This window comes from Macaca fascicularis, chromosome 20, assembly GCF_037993035.2.
Source record: "Macaca fascicularis isolate 582-1 chromosome 20, T2T-MFA8v1.1".
In the NCBI taxonomy this organism is placed as follows: Eukaryota; Metazoa; Chordata; class Mammalia; order Primates; family Cercopithecidae; genus Macaca; species Macaca fascicularis.
In genome coordinates this window covers 64,343,127-64,363,181 of record NC_088394.1, presented here as the reverse complement: position 1 = coordinate 64,363,181, position 20,055 = coordinate 64,343,127, and the positions used below count along the sequence as shown (strand labels likewise).

The window sequence follows — 20,055 nt, the reverse complement described above, 5'->3', positions numbered from 1 at the left end:
TAAGGAACAGATCTTCAGGGGAGGATTACTCAAAATGCAATTTGACCCCAGGATGCTCCCGAGCCTCCAGGAACATCCACGTGGCTAGCTCTACTAACTTAATAAAAGTACACAGGCTAGACCAGCAGCCCGAGAATCAACAAAGGCAATTCTGTTTTTCTTTTTCTTTTTTTTTTGAGATGGAGTTTTGCTCTTGTTGCCCAGGCTGGAGTGCAATGGCAAGATCTCGGCTCACTGCAACCTCCGCCTCCCGGGGTTCAAATGATTATCCTGCCTCAGCTTCCCAAGTATCTGGGATTACAGGCATCTGCCACCACGCCCAGCTAATTTTTTGTATTTTTAGTAGAGACAGGGTTTCTCCATGTTGGCGAGGCTGGTCTCGAACTCCTGACCTCAGGTGATCCACCTGCCTCAGCCTCCCGGCCTCCCAGAGTGCTGAGATTACAGGCGTGAGCCACCGCAGCCAGCCCAACAAGGGCAATTCTTTTTTTTTTTTTTTTTTTGAGACTGAGTCTTGCTCTGTCACCCAGGCTGGAGGACAGTGGCACAATCTTGGCTTACTGCAACTTCTACCTCTTGGTTTCAAGCCATTCTCCTCCCTCAGCCTCCCTAACTAGCTGGGATTACAGGCGCGCACCACCACGCCCGGCTAATGTTTTTATTTTTAGTAAGGATGGGGTTTCTCCATGTTGGCCAGGCCAAGGGCAACTCCTCACCCGCTGATTCACCCGCCTTAGCCTCCCAAAGTGCTGGGATTACAGGCGTGAGCCACCGCGCCCGGCCAAGGGCAATTCTTAAATGCACAGCTTCTTAGACTCCAAACCAACCAGAATGTGATCCAATAGATTTGAGATTAGGGTCTCAGCTCCCCAGGTGATTGTAAACAGCCGGGGAGCTGTGTACAATCACTAGGACTGATGACCTAGAGAACTAGGCTGTGAGATGATTGAGATATCTGTGACTAAATACACCTCAAGACCTCTCCAGGGCTCATGAGATCTTGGTAGGCCTATTACCCTCACTGCCAGTCCTCTCTGATCCAGGAACGAAAAGCTTTCTAAAGCCAACATGCAGGAAAGACACTGCCAATTTCACATTTTAATATTTTTCTGAGAGCTGACTTGGGGAGGGATTGTTGAATACAAGTTCAGATGAAAAGTAAAGGCTGGCCGGGCGCGGTGGCTCAAGCCTGTAATCCCAGCACTTTGGGAGGCCGAGACGGGCGGATCACGAGGTCAGGAGATCGAGACCATCCTGGCGAACACGGTGAAACCCCGTCTCTACTAAAAAATACAAAAAACTAGCCGGGCGAGGCGGCGGGCGCCTGTAGTCCCAGCTACTCGGGAGGCTGAGGCAGGAGAATGGCATAAACCCGGGGGGCGGAGCTTGCAGTGAGCTGAGATCTGGCCACTGCACTCCAGCCCGGGCGACAGAGCCAGACTCCGTCTCAAAAAAAAAAAAAAAAAAAGAAAAGTAAAGGCTGCAAAATAACCACCCATTTCCATACCCCACTTTCAACTCCATATCCCCTGCCACCTGTCTCAAGGAGGGCCCAGTCTTCCTGCTTGTAGCTTGGCAGTCACAGACCACAAATAGGAGCCACTGTATCCCCACAGATCACTTTTATGACCCAATCATGACCCAAGCTTCAGTAGCTCCTAGGCCCTTGGCTGGCTTCCTGCAATGCTCCCAGCCTCCACCAAAGGAAACCAGCCCTGAGGGAGAGGCTGACTCATGTCCACTTGGCCAAGCCAGCCTGGCCCAGAAAGCCCAGAAAGAAATCTACTCCCATCTCTTGCACTCACTGACACATGCTAGCATGTACATAGAAACAGCTGAGCAGTGAAGCTAACAGAGTCCCCATGTCCTCCTCAGGGAATCCAGAGGAACTCTTGGTGGTACCGCCCCTTCCCACCACTTACCCTGGCACAGTTTAACAAGGCCCATGACAATGATGGCAATGAGCGCTACGACCTTGGCGTAAGTGAACGTGTCCTGCACACGTGTGCCCCACTTGACATAGGCACAGTTCACAAATGTCAGCAGGCCTAGGAAGAAAACCACAAAGTCACTGGTAGGCTTGAGTTGAGGGCACAGGGACCCAACCCCTCTTTACAGAGAGCACCACTTTCTGCCCTTCCTGCCTAAGGCAGAGGGACCAATAGACCAGTCAGAACAAGGTGAACTGGCAAGCGAGGGGACACCCTGCACCCGCCCCAGCTGACAGCACACAGGCACGTCCATCACTACTGGCACTCAAGGATACGAAGGCATGCGCGAATACATAGTTATGCATCCTGATGGCCAGCACCATTTCTGGGAATCCCCCCCAGGCCCAGGGATGGGTGATTTCACCCACTCTTTCCCACCCAGACTCCCAAGGTTGCAAACCACAGGAGACATAAGACCTCTTCATGGCCAAAAGAAACACATCAGTAAGTGAGGTAAATTTGAATGCAGATGGCAGGTTACCTAAGAAATTAGAGAGACAGTGTTTTGCATGTAAGTGTAAAAATGAGGCCAGGTGCAGTGGCTCACACCTATAATCCCAGCACTTTGGGAAACTGAGGTAGATGGATCCTGTGAGCCCAGGAGTTAGAGACCAGCCTGGGCAACATGGAGAAACCCTGTCACTACAAAAAATACAAAAATTAGCTGGGTGTAGTGGTGCACACCTGTAGTCCCAGCTACTCAGGAGGCTGAGGCGGGAGGGTCGCCTGAGCCTAGGAGGTTGAGGCTGCAGTGAGCTGTGCACTCCAGCCTGGATGACAGAGTAAGACCCTGTCTCAAAAAAAAAAAAATAAAAAAAAAAAGAAAGAAAGAAAGAAAAAAAGTCTGTTATATGCCTGAAAATTTCACATACACCTCTGCATCAATTCTCATGACTCCAAAATACAGATATTCCTATTCCCATTTTATGGATGAGGAAACTGAGGCTGAGAGAAGCTAACTACCATTTCTAAGTTCACATTCCCAAGCCCACTGATGACTTCCACCCTCATTCCTACCCATACCTCCCAATTCTCAATGAAGTCCATGGAGAAGCGCACCCACTAGGGTACTCCCTAGGCTTAAGTTCTAGCTCCTCACACACCTCAGTGACATCTGGGCCCTGTGCTGAGGGCCCTGGCACTTTGCTCCTGCTAAACAATGACTGCTCTGATCCATAGGGAGGACATAAGAGCAATATCCAGCAGGAAGGAACGCAGTGACATCTGTAAGTACTGCCTCTAGCATCCAAAAATAGAACTTTTATGTGCACCTCAAATCTTATTACAAAATCTTTTGGGCCCATCTCTAGGCCAACTCCACTTACTCCTACCCACTTTGCACTCTCTCCTTCAGCCAGACTCTCTCTCTTATTCGTACCAGACATACACATAAAAAGAAATGTCCTCCCCTCCTCTTCCTGCCATAGCTAACAGCAACTCCCACTTTCAAGGTCTAGTTCAGCCCCCGCTTCCTCTTCCTCTGTAAAACCTTCTCTAAATACACCAGCCAGCCCCTCTCTGAGCTCTTTGTCTCCTGAACCACATGGCATTCCTGCTTCTTAGCACAGCTTAGTGTCTATGCTATCGTCACGTAGACACCTGTCTCAAATCTCTCCCTCAGGTGACTGGGTCATGCTTCTCCCAAGATCACAAATTCTCAGAAGGCAACAGCAGTATATCACTTTATTTTCTTTCTTCCTCCTTTTTTTTTTTTTTTTTTTTTTTTTTTTGAGACAGGGTCTTGCTTTGTCACCCAGGCTGGAATGGGCACAATCACAGCTCACTGCAGCCTCGCTCTCCAGGGCTCAAGTGACCCTCAGCCTCCTATTAGCTGGGACCACAGGTGCACACAACCACACCCAGCTAATTAAAAAAAAAAAAATTAGGCCGGGCGCGGTGGCTCAAGCCTGTAATCCCAGCACTTTGGGAGGCCGAGATGGGCGGATCACGAGGTCAGGAGATCGAGACCATCCTGGCTAACACGGTGAAACCCCCGTCTCTACTAAGAAATACAAAAAATAGCCGGGCGAGGTGGCAGCACCTGTAGTCCCAGCTACTCGGGAGGCTGAGGCAGGAGAATGGCGTAAACCCAGGAGGCGGAGCTTGCAGTGAGCTGAGATCTGGCCACTGCACTCCAGCCTGGGCTACAGAGCGAGACTCCGTCTCAAAAAAAAAAAAAAAAATTAGAGACAGGGGTCTCGCTATGTTCCCCAGGCTGGTCTGGAACTCCTGGGCTCAAGCAGTCTTCCTGCCTCAGCCTCCCAAAGTATTAGGATTACAGGCATGAGCCACTGTTGTTTTCTTAAGCTCATCACCAAGCAAAGAGGGGTACTGATAAACTCTGGTTGGAACCAAGGTGGTAAGATTTTCACTCTAACTTCCAATTCCCTGGGGCAAGGCAAATTGTCAGAAAGTTGGATATTCTTCCATTCAAATGGAGAGAAGTACCTATGGCCAGCCTGTGAAAATGAACACAGGTGGCAGGTGGCAGGCTCGATGGCTTCAAAGAGCTTTCACTCAGTACACTGGGAAGTAACACAGGTGCTTACTAGTCAATCATGATGTGGAAGTAGGGGGACAGTGGTCAAATGGGAGGGGAGAAAAAGCCCAAAGAAATGCATGCTGCTGGCAGGTCTTCCCAGGCCCCTACCCTGATGATCAAAGCTACCGGTATGGGGTTAAGCCTCAATCAGCTAACATACGGATTACCTAGTTAATAGGCATCAGTAATCCATAGGCCCCTGTACAGTACAGTAGCCATGTTTTGAAGTACCTGCCCAGCTCCTTCTTGGGAATTGCTCCCCCTTCCCTATCATGACTGATGGAGCCAGACACTGGACCCAAGTTGACTCTGTTATATTGCCTCTCCCAGAAACACAGAATTGGAATACCAAGAAACTGAATCTAATAGCAATGGACAGAAGGGTCAGGAGCTACAGCAAGTCAAAGTCACATACAAGCCCTTAGTAACAAAGGGACAGAAACCATAAGTAAGTAGAGGAAGGAAGCAGGACCACAAAAAGAAGCAGAAGTGGGAGGGCATGCAGCTTAGACAAAAAGACTGACGGGGTCGGGGCAGCGTTGCACACCTGGAGTCCCAACTGTGTGGGAGGCTGAGGTGGGAGAACTGCTGAACCCAGGAGTCCGGGCCTATAGTGCACTGTAATAGCATCTGTGAATAGTCACTGCACTCCAGCCAGGGCAACAGAGTGAGAACTTGTCTCTAAAAAAAAAAAAAACAAAAAAAGAAAGACAAGAAAACACACAGAAGACAGAGACAGAGGGGTGAGAGATAAGAGACAAGGAGGCAGAGACAGAGAGAAGAGGACAAAAGGAGAAAGACACAAAAAGGTAGAAATACAGATGGAGAAAGAGACTGACAGTATCCTGGCAGTGCTAACTGTGCTTCTTGTTTGCAGCTGCAAGGGGAAGAGAAGCTGATGCACTCCTCAGACCCACTAACAGGCAGTGGGTCTCACTTCTGATCCTTCTCCTTCCCTCTATCTTGCCGTAAATGTCCTACAGGTTTGGTCTCTCTGCACACAGGTAAATATTACACACAGTGGAAATTCAACAACTATGTGCTAAACTAATGAATGAAGGCAGCTGTTTGTGGAAATGCCTGCAGAGTCCATTCCAGTAGACCAGCTGGAAGGATACAAAAGCACCTGGTGAGAGTGGCTTCTCTGGGGAGAAAGACTAAAGCTGTGGAGAGGGAGGGAGACTTTTTCCACTGTGTGCCCTTATGACTGGTTTACCATGAACATACGCCTCTTTCTAGATAAAAATAAAAATAGTTCGTGCTCACTTCAGCAGCACATATACTAAAATTGGAATGATGCAAAGATTAGCATGGCCCCTGAAAAATTTTAAAAGAATTTGTTTAAAAATAAAAATTGTTCATTAGCAACAATGTAGCACCAGAAGGCAGAGCCAGGGCAGTGTGAAGCTAGGAGGCACCTAGAGCACAGAATTTAAGGAGGCACTCATTCTCAGGGGACCACATGCAGGAACCTGAGAGTGAGAACGCCCTTCAACGCTGGCCCAAGGCATCTCGCTTGCCTCACCCTATTCTCAGCCCTGCCAGAGAACAGAGAGCTCCTAGAACAGTCTGTCAAGCAGAAGCCAAGTCCCTTGACTGTTCTCCTGTTTCTAATTAAGAAACAAAATTTCACCATCTGATCCTTGCTCCTTTATTGCTTCCTAGAACTCCCAGCCCCTCTAGCCTTACCATAAACTATCAGAGTTCAAACAAAGTCAACAGCTGGGCCTTAAAGCCAGATGCTAAGATTCAGCTACCACAATTAAAACCTTCCCTCTTCTCCTGATCTCATTTCCTTGCTGGACAAGCCTGCACCAATGAGCGTGGGACCCACATGAGGGTCTTCAAGGCTCTCTAGGAGCTTATTGCTGAGAAAGGAGAACTCAAATGGCAGATCCAGACTGAAAGCCAAAGCAGAAACAAATCTCCAAAGTCTCTGTGGCACAGATGGCTAGTTATCTTCCTCTATCTGTTCTTCCCTTTTTCCTTCGTAATAGAAATTTTAGCTGAAGTCATGTCTGTCCAAAATAAAGCTGACGTGTCCTAGCCTCTCCTGCAGGTAGGCATGGCTGTGCAACCAGGTTTTCTCCCGGGATGTACGCAAACATTTCATATAAGACCTCAGAAAGTGTCTTTAAATGAGGGAGGCAGTGTCTTTGTCCTTCCTGTCAGTTACAATGCAGACATGACAGCTAGAGCTTCAGTAACCATCCTGGACCATCCTGGACCACCGGCTAGAAGTCACAGGCTGAGGATGGCAGAGCAGGAAGACAGAAGGAATGAACCTGACTCCCTGAAGAACTGAAGTCATCCAACCCACACTGCCTCCTTTTAACATGTGAGAGAAACAAACATCAACATGTTTGAGCCATGCTGCTAAAGGTTTTCTGTTGTCTGAAACCCAAGTTAATAGTGAATAACATACGCACCCTCTGGCAGAACTGTGCCTTTCATACTCTCTTTCTGATGAGGAGATGGCCTGGCAATCTGAAGCTGTACTCCCAGCTACGCTGACAGTAGTCACAACTCTCTTTTCCCACAGGCAACAGAAAGCGGAGGGAAACCTTCCAATTCCTCCCAGACAGGCTGAGTGTTATAAAGCGGCATTCAAGGACAAAGGATTGCAACCCTAAACAAAAAATAATTTTAAAAATGTGGAAGAAAGGCCAGGCGCCGTGGCTCATGTCTGTAATCCCAGCACTTTGGGAGGCCAAGGCGGGTACATCACAAGGTCAAGAGTTCGAGACGAGCCTGGCCAGTATGGTGAAACCCCGTCTCTACTAAAAATACACAATAATTAGCTGGACATAGTGGCGTGTGCTAATTAGTCCCAGCTAATCGGCAGACTAAGGCAGAAGAATCGCTTGAACCCAGGTGGCAGAGGTTGCAGTGAGCCAAGATCACGCCACTGGACTCCAGCCTGGGCAACAGAGTGAGACTCCGTCTAAAAAAAGAAAAAATGTGGAAGGAAGAAAGGCAGGGTAGGAAGGGGACAACTACAAGACATTCAGGAGTGAAATGTTCTCCAACACTCTAGGGAAGGTAAACCCTTCCAAATGGGGATCCCAGAATCAGTAGCTACCTCCTGGGATGTATATAAATATGTAATGTATGTATCTTTTTTAAAAGTATTCTTGCCCGGCGCAGTGGCTCATGCCTGTAATCCCAGCACTTTGGGAGGCTGAGGTGGGCAGATCACGAGGTCAGGAGATCGAGACCATCCTGGCTAACACAGTGAAACCCCATCTCTATTAAAAATACAAAAAATTAGCCGGGCGTGGTGGTTGGCACCTGTAGTCCCAGCTACTTGGGAGGCTGAGGCAGGAGAATGGCATGAACCCGGGAGGCGGAGATGGCAGTGAGCAGAGATCATGCCACATAACTCCAGCCTGGTCAACAGTGCCAGACTCCGTCTCAAAAAAAGTAAAATAATACAAATAAATAAAAGTATCCTTGTTTTTTTGTGTGGTTTTTTGTTTTATTTTGTTTTTTAAGAGACGAGTTCTTGCTATGTTGCCCAGGCTGGTCAGGAACTCCTGGGCTCAAGTGATCCTTCTGCCTTGGCCTCCCAAACTGCTGAGATTACAGGCATGAGCCACTGAGCCTGGCCAGTGTCTTTGTTTTTTTTTTTTGAGACGGAGTCTCGCTCTGTCACCCAGGCTGGAGTGCAGTGGCCGGATCTCAGCTCACTGCAAGCTCCGCCTCCCGGGTTCACGCCATTCTCCTGCCTCAGCCTCCCGAGTAGCTGGGACTACAGGCGCCTGCCACCTCGCCTGGCTAAGTTTTTGTATTTTTAGTAGAGATGGGGTTTCACTGTGTTAGCCAGGATGGTCTCGATCTCCTGACCTCGTGATCCGCCCGTCTCGGCCTCCCAAAGTGCTGGGATTACAGGCTTGAGCCACCGCACCCGGCCGTGTCTTTGTTTTTAATTATACAAATACATTTAGTCCTATATATATAGGGTTGGAGTCTTGAAGCAACTATGATCAAGACCCAGTCCTCCCTAGGTCCGTTATCACTCTCAGAACATGAAAGCTGTCTGTCCATAGCAACTAGCCAAAATGAGGAGTGTATCCTTTCTACTGAGAACTCTGACCAGGCCTGGGTCCAAGACAGCAAGAAACCATGGAAACAATGGATACTCAGGGATCATACAGTGTTTCTTCTTCCCTCCAGTCTCATCCTTCCCAGTCTCCCTCCTTCTCTTCCTCCTGCTCACTGTCACCCTTGCCAAACAAACCCCGCTGAGCTTTGATGCTGCTGTGTCAGCAATGAACTACTTCCATGTTGAAATCTTCAAAGCAAATACTTTCCATTGATGTGTATGAGCCTACACAAGAGGGAGGATCCTGAGGTCAAAGCCCACAAAGATAAATGGGCTGAGAATACCTAAGCCAGAAACATCACCCTTCTGCAGCCAAATCAAGTACTCATAATACTTGGCACCTGGGTTACTGTGAATCCTGCTGGTCACCTAGGCAAAGAGGAGACCCTGTGTACCTACCTCAAGAACGAATATTTCTCCCCATTCGTCCCACAAGTGAGTATAAGCCCCTAAACTTCCTGAGTTCAGTCAGCAGCCTGCGGCCCTGCCTCACCACATTCCAAAACCCCAGAACACATATGAACAGAGTGCACCCTTAAGACAGAGTTTCTCAACCTCAGCACTATTGACATTTTAGGCCAGGTAAGTCTTTATTGTGAGAAGCTGTTCTATGCATGGCGGTATGTTCAGCAGCCCCCGTGACCTCTGTCATTAGAAGCAAAAAGCACCTCCTCCCAGGAGCTGTGACAACCAAGTGTCTCCAGATATTGCTAAATGTCTCCTGGAAGACAAACTTCCCTCTGGCTGAGAACCACTGTTCTAGGATAATTAGTAGGTAAAATAAAATAGCCTGAAATCCGCAAAAAGTTGCTTGGATCTCCTTGCCAGTATAACCTGGGAATGGGATGGGGTACAGTCAGAAAGCCAGGATCTGAAAGTGCAGTGCCTTCAGGGGCCAGGAAACTAACACGAGTGAGCAAAGGCAAGAAAGTCTGGGTATAATACAAGAAGTGGAGGACTACAGTGGATTGGGGAGTCCATACTCCTTTAAAAGGAGCCATAGCCGGCCGGGCGCAGTGGCTCACACCTGTAATCCCAGCACTTTGGGAGGCTGAGGCAGGCGGATCACGAGGTCAGGAGATAGAGACCATCCTGGCTAACATGGTGAAACCCCATCTCTACTAAAAATACAAAAAATTAGCCGGACGTGGTGGCGGGCACCTGTTGTCCCAGCTACTCGGGAGGCTGAGGCAGGAGAATGGCATGAACCTGGGAGGCGGAGCTTGCAGTGAGCCGAGATGGTGCCACTGCACTCCAGCCTGGGTGGCAGAGCAAGACTCCATCTCAAAAAAAAAGAAAGAAAAAGGAGCCACAGCCCTCCACAGCAGCTCACACCTGTAATCCCAACACTTGTAGAGGCTGAGGCGGGAGCATCACTTGAGCCAGGAGTTTGAGACCAGCCTGGGCAACATAGGGATACTCCTTTTAAATAAACAAAAACAAAAACAAAAACAAAATTTTTTAAAGGAGCTACAACTACTCAAATCCAGCTCATTGTATCAGGCAGGAATTTGGGTCCAACAATGCCAGAACTTTTGATTTTTCAAGAGAAAAGGCAAGTCCTGATTTTAAATTGTTGGCAAATAATTCAAAATTATTTACAACACCACAAACCAAACAGATCTATCTCTGGGGCCCAAGTCTGGCTCACAGGCCACCAGCTTACAGCCTCTGCCCTAGAGTTGGTTATATACAGACTTCCTGGGCCCTCCCTTCTAGGATGGAACTTTTAAGTGTCTAGAATGGCGTGGCTATAACTTGTTTAGGCAGTCTCCCAACCAACGAGCCGGACCCCTCTCATGCCTCAATTTCAAGACTAACTTAATTCTCCTATCCTATCGAAGTCTTACCCTAGATTCAGTGCAGACCTTTGGTTTTTTCCCCCTAAATAACCTAATTGGTTTTGTGCAATTTATGTCTCCTGAAACCATGTTGTTCCCACTGCTGCCTTTACTCAAGGAAACTCTCTCAGCATATCCTAGCTCTGTAGAAAGCCTGATACTGCAACCTAAGTTCCAAGAAGGTAAGTAAGCTGAACCCTAAAGCCTACCCTTGTCGGAAGAGGATATGGTTTTATGACTTGGCCATTACTATGGCAAGCAAGTTCTTGCCCTCAGGCCTGGATTCTGGAAAAGCCAGTGCTTCTAGGAGAGAAAGCTTGCAGGAATTCAGATCCCCAGGAATCTGGATGAAAGTACACATTGAATGAAACAGGCTGGCCTGCCCGACTTACAGGTTCACACTTATGATCCCAGCACTCTGGGAGGCCAAGGTGGGTAGATCACTTGAGCTCAGGAATTTGAGACCAGTGTGGCCAATATGGTGAAACCCCCTCTCTACTAAAAATATAAAAATTAGCCAGGAGCTCGCACCTGTAATCCCAGCACTTGGGAGGCTGAGGCAGAAGAATCACTTGAACCTGGGAGGCGGAGGTGGCAGTGAGCCAAGATTGAGCCACTGCCCTCCAGCCTGGGCAACAAAGCAAGACTCTGTCTCAAAAAATAAAAATAAAAGAGGAAATTGAGGTAGCAATTAGTTAACTCCCCAAGATCAACAGTTGGTCAATGATAAAGCTGAAAATTAAATCCAGTCTGGTATGGGGGCCTGCAATCCTAACCACTATACTATACTGCCTGGAAATTGCTTATGTGTCTTCAAACCATGTTTTCTAAGAGTATTTGATGAAAGAGATTAAATATTAATTTTTTTTGAGACAAAGTCTCATTCTGTCACCTAGGCTGGAGTGCAGTGGCATGATCATAGCTCACTGCAACCTTGAATTTCTGGGCTCAAGGGATCCTCCCTCCTCAGGCTCCCGAGTAGCTAGGATTACAGATACACATCAGTGCCACTGCCACCACGCCTGATTTTTTTTTTTTTTTTAGAGGTAGGGTCTTGCTTTGTTGCCCAGGCTGGTCTCAAACTCCTGTGCTCAAGTGATCCTCCCTCCTCAGCCTCCCAAAGTGCTAGAATTATAAGGCATGAGCTACCATGCCCAGCCAATATTAGTTTTTAAAAATTTTTATAAAGCAGTATACAACCTACAAGAAAAGATGACTTCAAAAGGTACTTATGACTGGGCATGGTGGCTCACGCCTGTAATCCTAGCATTTTGGGAGGCCAAAGCAGGCAGATCACGAGGTCAAGAGATCAAGACCATCCTGACCAATATGGTGAAGCCCCGTCTCTACCAAAAATACAAAAATTAGCTGGGTGTGGTGGCATGCACCTGTAGTCCCAGCTACTCAGGAGGCTGCGGCAGGAGAATCTCTTGAACCCGGGAGGCGGAGGTTGCAGTGAGGAGAGATCGTGTGCCACTGCACTCCAGCCTGGGTGACAGAGCAAGACTCCGTCTCAAAAAAGAAAAAAATGATAATAATAATAGATAGGCTGGGTGTGGGGGCTCACACCTATAATCCCATCACTTTGGGAGGCTGGGGTGGGCAGATCACCTGAGGTCAGGAGTTCAAGACCAGCCTGACCAACATGGAGAAACCCTGTCTCTACTAAAAATACAAAATTAGCCAGGTGTGGTGGCGAATGCCTGAAATCCCAGTTATTTGGGAGGCTGAGTCAGGAGAATCGCTTGAACCCAGTAGGCGGAGGTTCCAATGAGCCGAGATCATGCCATTATACTCTAGCCTGGGCAGCAAAAGCAAAACTTCATCTCAAAAAAAATTTTTTTTAATTTAAAAATAATACATATTTACACAAAAAATACTAGAAAGTATTTCACCCAAATAGTAACAAGAGTACTGTAGGAGGTAAAATCATGGGTGATTCTTAATTTTCTTTTTTCTATTTTTCTGTATTTTTAAAATTATGTATAAAATCTATGTTTTACCTTTTAATTAAAAAATACTAGGCTGGGTGCGGTGGCTCACACCTGTAATCCCAGCACTTTGGGAGGCCGAGGCAGGTGGATCATCTGAGGTCAGGAGTTCGAGACCAGCCTGGCTAACACGGTGAAACCCTGTTTCTACTAAAAATACAAAAAATTAGCCGGGTGTGGTAGAGCATGCCTGTAATCCCAGCTACTTGGGAGGCTGAGGCAGGAGAATTGCTTGAATCCAGGAGGCAGAAGTTGCAGTGAGCCAAAATCATGCCATTGTACTCTGGCTTGGGCAACAAGAGCAAAACTCCATCTCAAGGAAAAAAAAAAAAAACACTAAAAAGTGTTGATTTTGAAGAGCATTTTATGAAATGGGGAAAAGCTTGTGATACACTAAGTTTAAAAAGCAGAATATAAAATTAAAAGCAAAGTATGGTGCCAAGTCTACAAACAAAAGAAAGACACTATCAAACTATTAAAAGTACTCTTCTTGGCTGGGCGCGGTGGCTCACACCTGTAATCCCAGCACTTTGGGAGGCCAAGGAGGGCGGATCATGAGGTTATGAGATCGAGACCATCCTAGCTAACATGGTGAAACCCCATCTCTACTAAAAAAGTACAAAAAAATTAGCTGGGCATGGTGGTGGGTGCCTGTAGTAGTCCTAGCTACTTGGGAGGCTGAGGCAGGAGAATGGCGTGAACCCGGGAGGTGGAGCTTGCAGTGAGCTGAGATCACCCCACTGCATTCCAGCCTGGGCGACAGAGCTAGACTCCATTTCAAAAAAAATTAAAAATAAATAAATAAATAAAAGTACTCTTCTCGACCAGCCTGACCAACATGGTGAAGCCCCCTCTCTACTAAAAATACAAAAATTAGCTGGGCGTGGTGGCGGGCGCCTGTAATCCCAGCTACTCGGGAGGCTGAGGCAGGAAAATCGTTTGAACCCAGGAAGCGGAGGTTGCAGTGAGCCGAGATTGTGCCATTGTACTCCAGCCTGGGCAACAGAGCAAGATTCCATCTCAAAAAAAAAAGTACTCTTCTTTTGGTGGTAGATTTTGGATGACTTAAGAGTAATTTAATTTTTTAAATAAACATGCTTTGTGAGGCTTTTTTGTTTTGATTTGTTTTGTTTTGTTTTGTTTTGTTTTGTTGGAGACAGGGTCTTGCTCTGTCTTGTTGGAGACAGGGTCAGGCTGGAGTGCAGTGGCGTGAACACAGCTCACCGCAGTCTCGACCTCCCAGGCTCAAGAGATCTTCCCATCTCAGCCTCCTGAATTGCTGGGACCACAGGCACACACCAACATGCCCAGCTAATTTGATTTTTTGTAGAGACAGGGTCTTACCATCTTGCCCAGGATGGTCTCAAATTCCTGAGCTCAAGCAATCCTCCTACCTCAGCCTCCCAAAGTGCTGGGATTACAGGTGTGACCCACCATGCCTGCCCTAATAAATATATTTTATAATCAGAAAATTACTCCCTTTTTGAGAAAGCTCAGTCAGACCAGAGTCTCCCTAGCCAAAGCCTATCAGACATATAGCTGAGCAGCTGCCTTCCCTAATCCTAAGGGTATCTGTTTCCCTCTCACTATCCTAAGGAATATGGAGCGTTTTCCCTTTAATTTGTCTTTAGCAAGTTTTATAAAGTCAAGAGGCATGGGTATTCTACAGTCCTTTATTGCTAACTCCAAGGTACTCTCGGGCTATTTTTAATACTGGATAAACTGCATATACTGCCAATGCTTTTGCAAGCGGAGATGTGGAAAGAACAGAATATTATTAAGTACCTCTGGCAGTACCGTGCTAAGGAACATAGAATTCTGGGCCTTTTTCATTTAAAACACTAGTTCTGCAAGGCTGGGTAAATTCACAGCAATCTTTTCTCCTTACTACCCCGTAAGAGAAAAAGGAAAATAAAGAGGGGTCAACTGGGATCTCTCAGTTCTATCTGCAGAAACTCAAATGTGGCTGCAGGCAGAGCTTGTTTACGAAGTCAGTGTAAAGAAGTCTGGTACAGTAGGAAGAAAAGGTGTTTCGTTGTCGTACCTGCTGCTCAGAGCAAGCCACAAAGAGCAGCAGTGGCAGACAGGAAAGGGTCCTGTGGGCCTCAGGTTTAACACCATAGGACTCCCAGTGTCTAGTGAAGCCTATTTTCTCACTGATGCCTTTAACTGGTTTAAGATAAAAATCTGGGAAATAAAATAATTCTTTTTTTTTTTTTTCCTTCAGCAACAGAATAAAGGCCTCAACACTGGTGGGGTTTTTTCTGGGCTTACAACTAGCGATGTTGACTTCAACCAAAACAGCTGTCAAGACAAAAGACATGCCCCAACCTGTCACACAGACCACAAAACAGAACAAGGGCAGCCAAGAGAGGAGGAATATGAGGCACCAAAAACCATGAACAGATTCAAACTTCTCCCGTCCCCATCCTTTATGCTTGCTTATCTTTCAGGACCAAATGACTGGTAAAATTACTTCCTCAAAAGGTAAGAAGCCTCCCTCCCCTCCAAAATGCAAAATATGCTATTCAAATATAAAGTATCTTTTTATTTTTTTGGAGACAGAGTTTTGCTCTTGTTGCCCAGGCTGGAGTACAATGGCATGATAACTGCTCACTGCAACCTCCACCTCCCGGGTTCAAGCAATTCTCCTGCCTCAGCCTCCCGAGTAGCTGGGATTACGGGCATGCACCACCACGCCCAGCTAATTTTGTATTTTAAGTAGAGATGGGGTTTCTCCATGTTGGTCAGGCTGGTCTTGAACTCCCAGCCTCAGGTGATTCGCCCACCTCAGCCTCCCAAAGTGCTGGGATTACAGGCATGAGCCACCACACCCGGCCTAAAGTACCATTATTATAGTACCCACCACCCCCCAACATCCTCCCAATCTCAGCCCCCACTTACATATGCAAGCAGCAGCGAGGAGACGGCAGGCCAGGTATGGGGGATCACAGCTGGGGAAGGACGGCTGGATGATGTAGTTGGCGAAGGTGATGGCGATGATGGCCTGACTGGTGGGTTCAACAACTAGCAGCGAGACCCACAGGCGGATGAAGGCAATGAAGCCCCCAAAGGCCTCTAGAATATAAGCATAGCTGGCTCCCGACTTGGTGATGGTCGTCCCCAGCTCTGCATAACAAAGGGCACCCACAACAGAGAAGAGCCCACCAATGGCCCACACAATCAGCGACATCCCATAGGAGGCAGTGTGTACCAGCACACCCTTGGGTGAGACGAAGATCCCTGAGCCGATCATGTTGCCCACCACCAGGCTGACCCCATTCAGCAGGGAGATCTCCTTTTTCAGCTGCATACTTTCGGAGGACCTTTGAGGTGGCGAGCTGACATCTTCTTCCACCTGGGACTGGCTGGTGTTAGGGACAAGATGGTAGGTGGGTGTGGGCCTCCCAGGCTCCCTGGCTTCCATGACAAACAGTTCCTGCACACCTGTGTTTACTGTGGCCTGGCAAAGAATACAAGTATGTCAGTCTAGGGCAGGAGCTGGTGAGGCTCTATTTAGACCAGATTTCCCTGCCCACTTCCTATTTAGGGACAGCATGCCATGCACACAGCCCTAACTACAATACGCCTGTCTCAGTTCCTACCACAGGACACAGGGAAACAGAAGTGGGCAGACCTTCACTGCTCCCAAGAAAGACACCAGGAGAGCTCACGCATGATGTGATGACGACTTCCAATGACAAATACCTGTCTTGCAGCCCAGAGTAGGCTGGCATTAAATTTGTCCAATGATTGGATTCTCCCTGAGTTACAGATTTTTGCTCTGTTCTCACCAGCTTAAAACCCACAAACCTGCCCTGCAGAGAAGACCAGAGTCCCTGCACCTGGTACACAGTCGTCACCAGCCTGAAAGGCTTCTCACTGTCCATACCCAGGTAATCCTGCCCACTCACCTCCACCCAAACATAAACTGGGACTTCTGCAGCATCCAGCGAGACATGGAGACGTCTGCAGCTACTCTCAGGCCAGTACAGAACGTGAGGAGGTGGTGGGAAGGGTGAGGAAGACGCTAAGACAGGCGCATATCATCACTGTAGTGACTAGACCAAGGGGAAGTCCCTCATGAAAATACACGCCTGGCCGGGCGCAGTGGCTCCCACCTGTAATCTCAGAATGTTGGGAGGCCGAGGCAGGCAGATCACAGGTCAGGAGATCGAGACCATCCTAGCCAAAATGGTGAAACCCCGTCTCTACTGAAAATACAAAAATTAGCTGGGCATGGTGACACATACCTGTAATCCCCACTCGGGAGGCTGAGGCAGGAGAATCGCTTGAACCAGGGAGTCGGAGGTTGCAGTGAGCCAAGGTCGCACCACTGCACCATAGCCTGGTGACAGAGCAAGACTCGGTCTCAAAAAAAAAAAAAAAAAAAATACATGCCTATGTATCACTGTGTCTGCAACACCTACCTTACTCTCCCATGTTGCTGCTTGCCCATTCAACATCTTTCTTTTTCCAAAGTACCCAAAAGAGAGGGGTTACATAATAAGACAGGGTGGAGAAAGGACATCCAGGGGCATCCCAACCCAGGGCTAATTTGCCATTGGCGTATTTGCTTTCTTCCCCAGCATGCTCCTCGTGTTGGATTCCACATTAACCTACCTAGGAAGGACCCAGAATCTATCAAAGGAAAATCAGCACCTTCCTGACCCTGCACCCAAGCGTCACCTTCTCCCTCCCTCAACTCCTATGCCAGTCACACTTCCGATCCCTTGATCCCATCTCATCTTCAGAAGAAATCTGGTGGGCCATTTGATTCCCACCCACGAATTAGTCCTTTAAGGTCACGGAGATAACCTCCAAGAATCAGCAGTAGGAACAGGATTGGCAAGCACATCATCTTTCCAGAAGCCTCTTATCTATTCAACAAACGTGTATGTGATGTGCCGAACCTGGCCTCATGGAGCTCAGAGCAAGGAAACCACAGTCAAGAGTGAGTAGTTCTTAGGGAAAATGCTGATCTCCACAGCTGCCACCCAAAACTCCTGCCTTCCCTATCCCAAACCCCATCAAGTCTGGACCTGAGCCCAAGTAAAAAAGCTCCTCCCAGGCCCCAGTCAAGCCTTCCCCCAGTCCCAGGAGTGCCCACCTCTGCTTCAGTGAGGCTGAGCTTTAAGGCAGCACCACTTTTGCTCTCATTCTGGCACCAAGTCATGCAGGTTTCCCTACACAGGCACGTGGAAACATACTTGTTTTCATGTGCCTGTCAGGTGAGCCCCAGCATCCATTAGAACAAAACCAGTAAACAACTGGGGAGCCTATAGTCTCACATAAGAGTCAGGTGCAAAGAGACCTAGGATGCCTTTTCTACCCAAGTCAACATAGAGACCAGGAGAGAAATCTGACCCCAGTGACCAATACAGCTCCCCCTATTCCATCGCACTCTAGCTGGGAGGAGGGATTGGGGTTACTAGGTATTCCCTTTGTATTCATAAAACCTGGCACTGGTGATGCTGATATGGCTTTATCAGGTTCGTCAGATACACGGGTGAAACTACCCAGTGGCCTTATTTGGAGAGGTGGGGCACAGTCACAGCCCCACAAGACCTCATGCCTAGGATTTCAGTCGCAGCACCTGAATGAAAGACAAGGTTCCTGCTGGAAGGTTAAGGACTCCTTCTGCCAAGGAGAGTAGCAGAATCACACATAACTGAAGGCAGATAAGACTTCTTTCTCTTTCAATCTCTCTCTCTCTCTCTTTTTTATTCAAGAGACAGGGTCTCACTTTGTCACCCAGGCTGGAGTGCAATCATGCAATCGTAGCTCACTGCAGCCTCCAACTCCTAGGCTCAAGCAGTCCTCTATCTCGGCCTCCTGAGTAGCTAGGACTACAGTTGCTCGCCACCATGCCCAGCTGTTTTTTTTTTTTTAATTTGTTTGTAGAGACAGTGTTTCACTATGTTGCCCAGGCTGGTCTTGAACTCCTGGCCTCAATTGATCCTCCTACCTTGGCCTTCTGAAGTGCACAAATTACAGGTGTGAGCCACCATGCCAGGCTTCGTTCTCTTCATTCAGTAACAAAATGCATGCTGGGTGCAGTGGCTCACACCTGTAATCCCAGCACTTTGGGAGGCTGAGGCAGGTGGATCACAAGTCTAAGAGATTGAGACCATCCTGGTCAACATGGTGAAACCCCGTCTCTACTAAAAATACAAAAAAAATTTAGCTGGGCGTGATGGCATGCACTTGTAGTCCCAGCTACTCAGGAGGCTGAGGCAGGAGAATCACCTGAACCTGCGAGGCAGAAGTTGCAGTGAGCCGAGATAGCACCACTGCACTCCAGTCTGGTGACAGAGCAAGACTCTGTCTCAAAAAGAAAGAAAGAGAGAGAGCGAGCGGGGGGGGGCAAGAGAAAGAAAAGAAAAATGCAGTTGTTATCAAGAGCCTGTCCTTGGCAAAAGTAATTAAAGTTCCTACCTGTTTGCTAAACACCCAAGAGCAAAATTGTAATGTAACCCTAGCAGCTCCCAAGAGCACGTGACTAAGTCCTAGGCTGGCTTGGCCATACATACAACCTCAAGGCCATCCCTTACCTCCTCCCCATATCTAAACTTCACCTTGGCAGGGCACAGTGGTGCACACCTGTAATCCCAGCACTTTGGGAGGCCAAAGCAGGTGGATCACTTGAGCCCAGGAGACCAGCCTGGGCAATGGCAAAACCCTGTCTACACCACAAAACTACAAAAGTTAGCTGGGCATGGTGGCACACACCTGTAGTCTTAGTTACTCAGGAGGCTGAAGTGGGAGGATCACCTGAGCCCAAGAAGGTTGAGGCTGTAGTGAGCCATGATCACACCCATGATCACACCACTGCACTCCCGCCTGGGTGACAGAGAGAGACCCTGTCTCAAAAAACAAACAACAAAAGTTACAAATAAAATGGGGCCAGACATGATGGCTCACGCCTGTAATCCTAGTACTTTGGGAGACCAAGGCCGGAGGATCGCCTGAAGCCAGGAGTTCAAGAGTAGCCTGGGCAACATAGGGAGGCTCCGTCTCTACAAAAAAATGAAATAAGAAAAAACTAGGCCAGGGACAGTGGTCCACACCTGTAATCCAGCACTTTGGGAGGCTGAGGCAAGAGGATTGCTTGAGCCCGGGAGTCCGAGACCAGCCTAGACAACATGGCAAGACTCCATCTCTACAAAAATACAAAAATTAGCTGGGCACAGTGGCACATGCCAGCTACTTGGGAGGCCAAGGTGGGAGTATCTCTTGAGCCAAAGAAGTCAGGGCTGCGGTGAGCCATTATCACGCCACTGCATTCCAGCCTGGGCGACAGAGCAAGACTCTGTTTCAAAAAACAAAAAAATCTAGTATAAAATGGAAAGTCCTCAACTTCCACCTTCCACTCAGGATGCATAGCACCATTCCCACTCCAGTGACAAACAACACTTTTTCTTGGAGCCATCAGAAAGCTGAAGTTACAAGGCAACCAACTAGATTGAAACTCATGGGGCTGGGCGCAGTGGCTCACACCTGTAATCCCAGCACTTTGGGAGGCTGAGGCGGGTGGATCATGAGGTCAGGAGATCAAGACCATCCTAACTAACACAGTGAAACC

At 48.0% G+C, this 20,055-nt stretch overlaps 1 protein-coding gene and 1 non-coding gene across 51 annotated transcripts in view; one reads left to right on the top strand and one right to left on the bottom strand.

Moving 5' to 3' along the window:
• Nucleotides 1–20,055, bottom strand: part of SLC7A6 (solute carrier family 7 member 6) — a 41,417-nt gene that overhangs the window by 12,786 nt on the left and 8,576 nt on the right. For 12 of the 50 annotated variants that reach the window (XR_012429052.1, XR_012429056.1, XR_012429064.1 and 9 more), the window contains 3 exons: nucleotides 16,724–16,818; nucleotides 15,375–15,933; nucleotides 1,923–2,048 (listed from right to left, as the gene is read on the bottom strand). Coding sequence is in view for 29 of the 50 variants with exons in the window: in XM_074027450.1 (XP_073883551.1) it covers nucleotides 1,923–2,048; nucleotides 15,375–15,933; nucleotides 16,724–16,818 (780 nt within the window). In the remaining 21 variants the exon portion in view is untranslated. Of the gene's footprint in view, nucleotides 1–1,922; nucleotides 2,049–2,391; nucleotides 2,473–5,080; nucleotides 5,218–6,962; nucleotides 7,103–13,577; nucleotides 14,802–15,374; nucleotides 15,934–16,723; nucleotides 16,842–16,900; nucleotides 16,941–20,055 lie in introns of those variants that run through there. The other 38 variants (XR_012429060.1, XR_012429049.1, XR_012429050.1 and 35 more) reach the window with 12 other exon arrangements.
• LOC123570786 (U6 spliceosomal RNA) lies at nucleotides 5,792–5,895 on the top strand. The gene has a single exon (XR_006695026.2). It is a non-coding gene; the product is annotated as a U6 spliceosomal RNA (small nuclear RNA).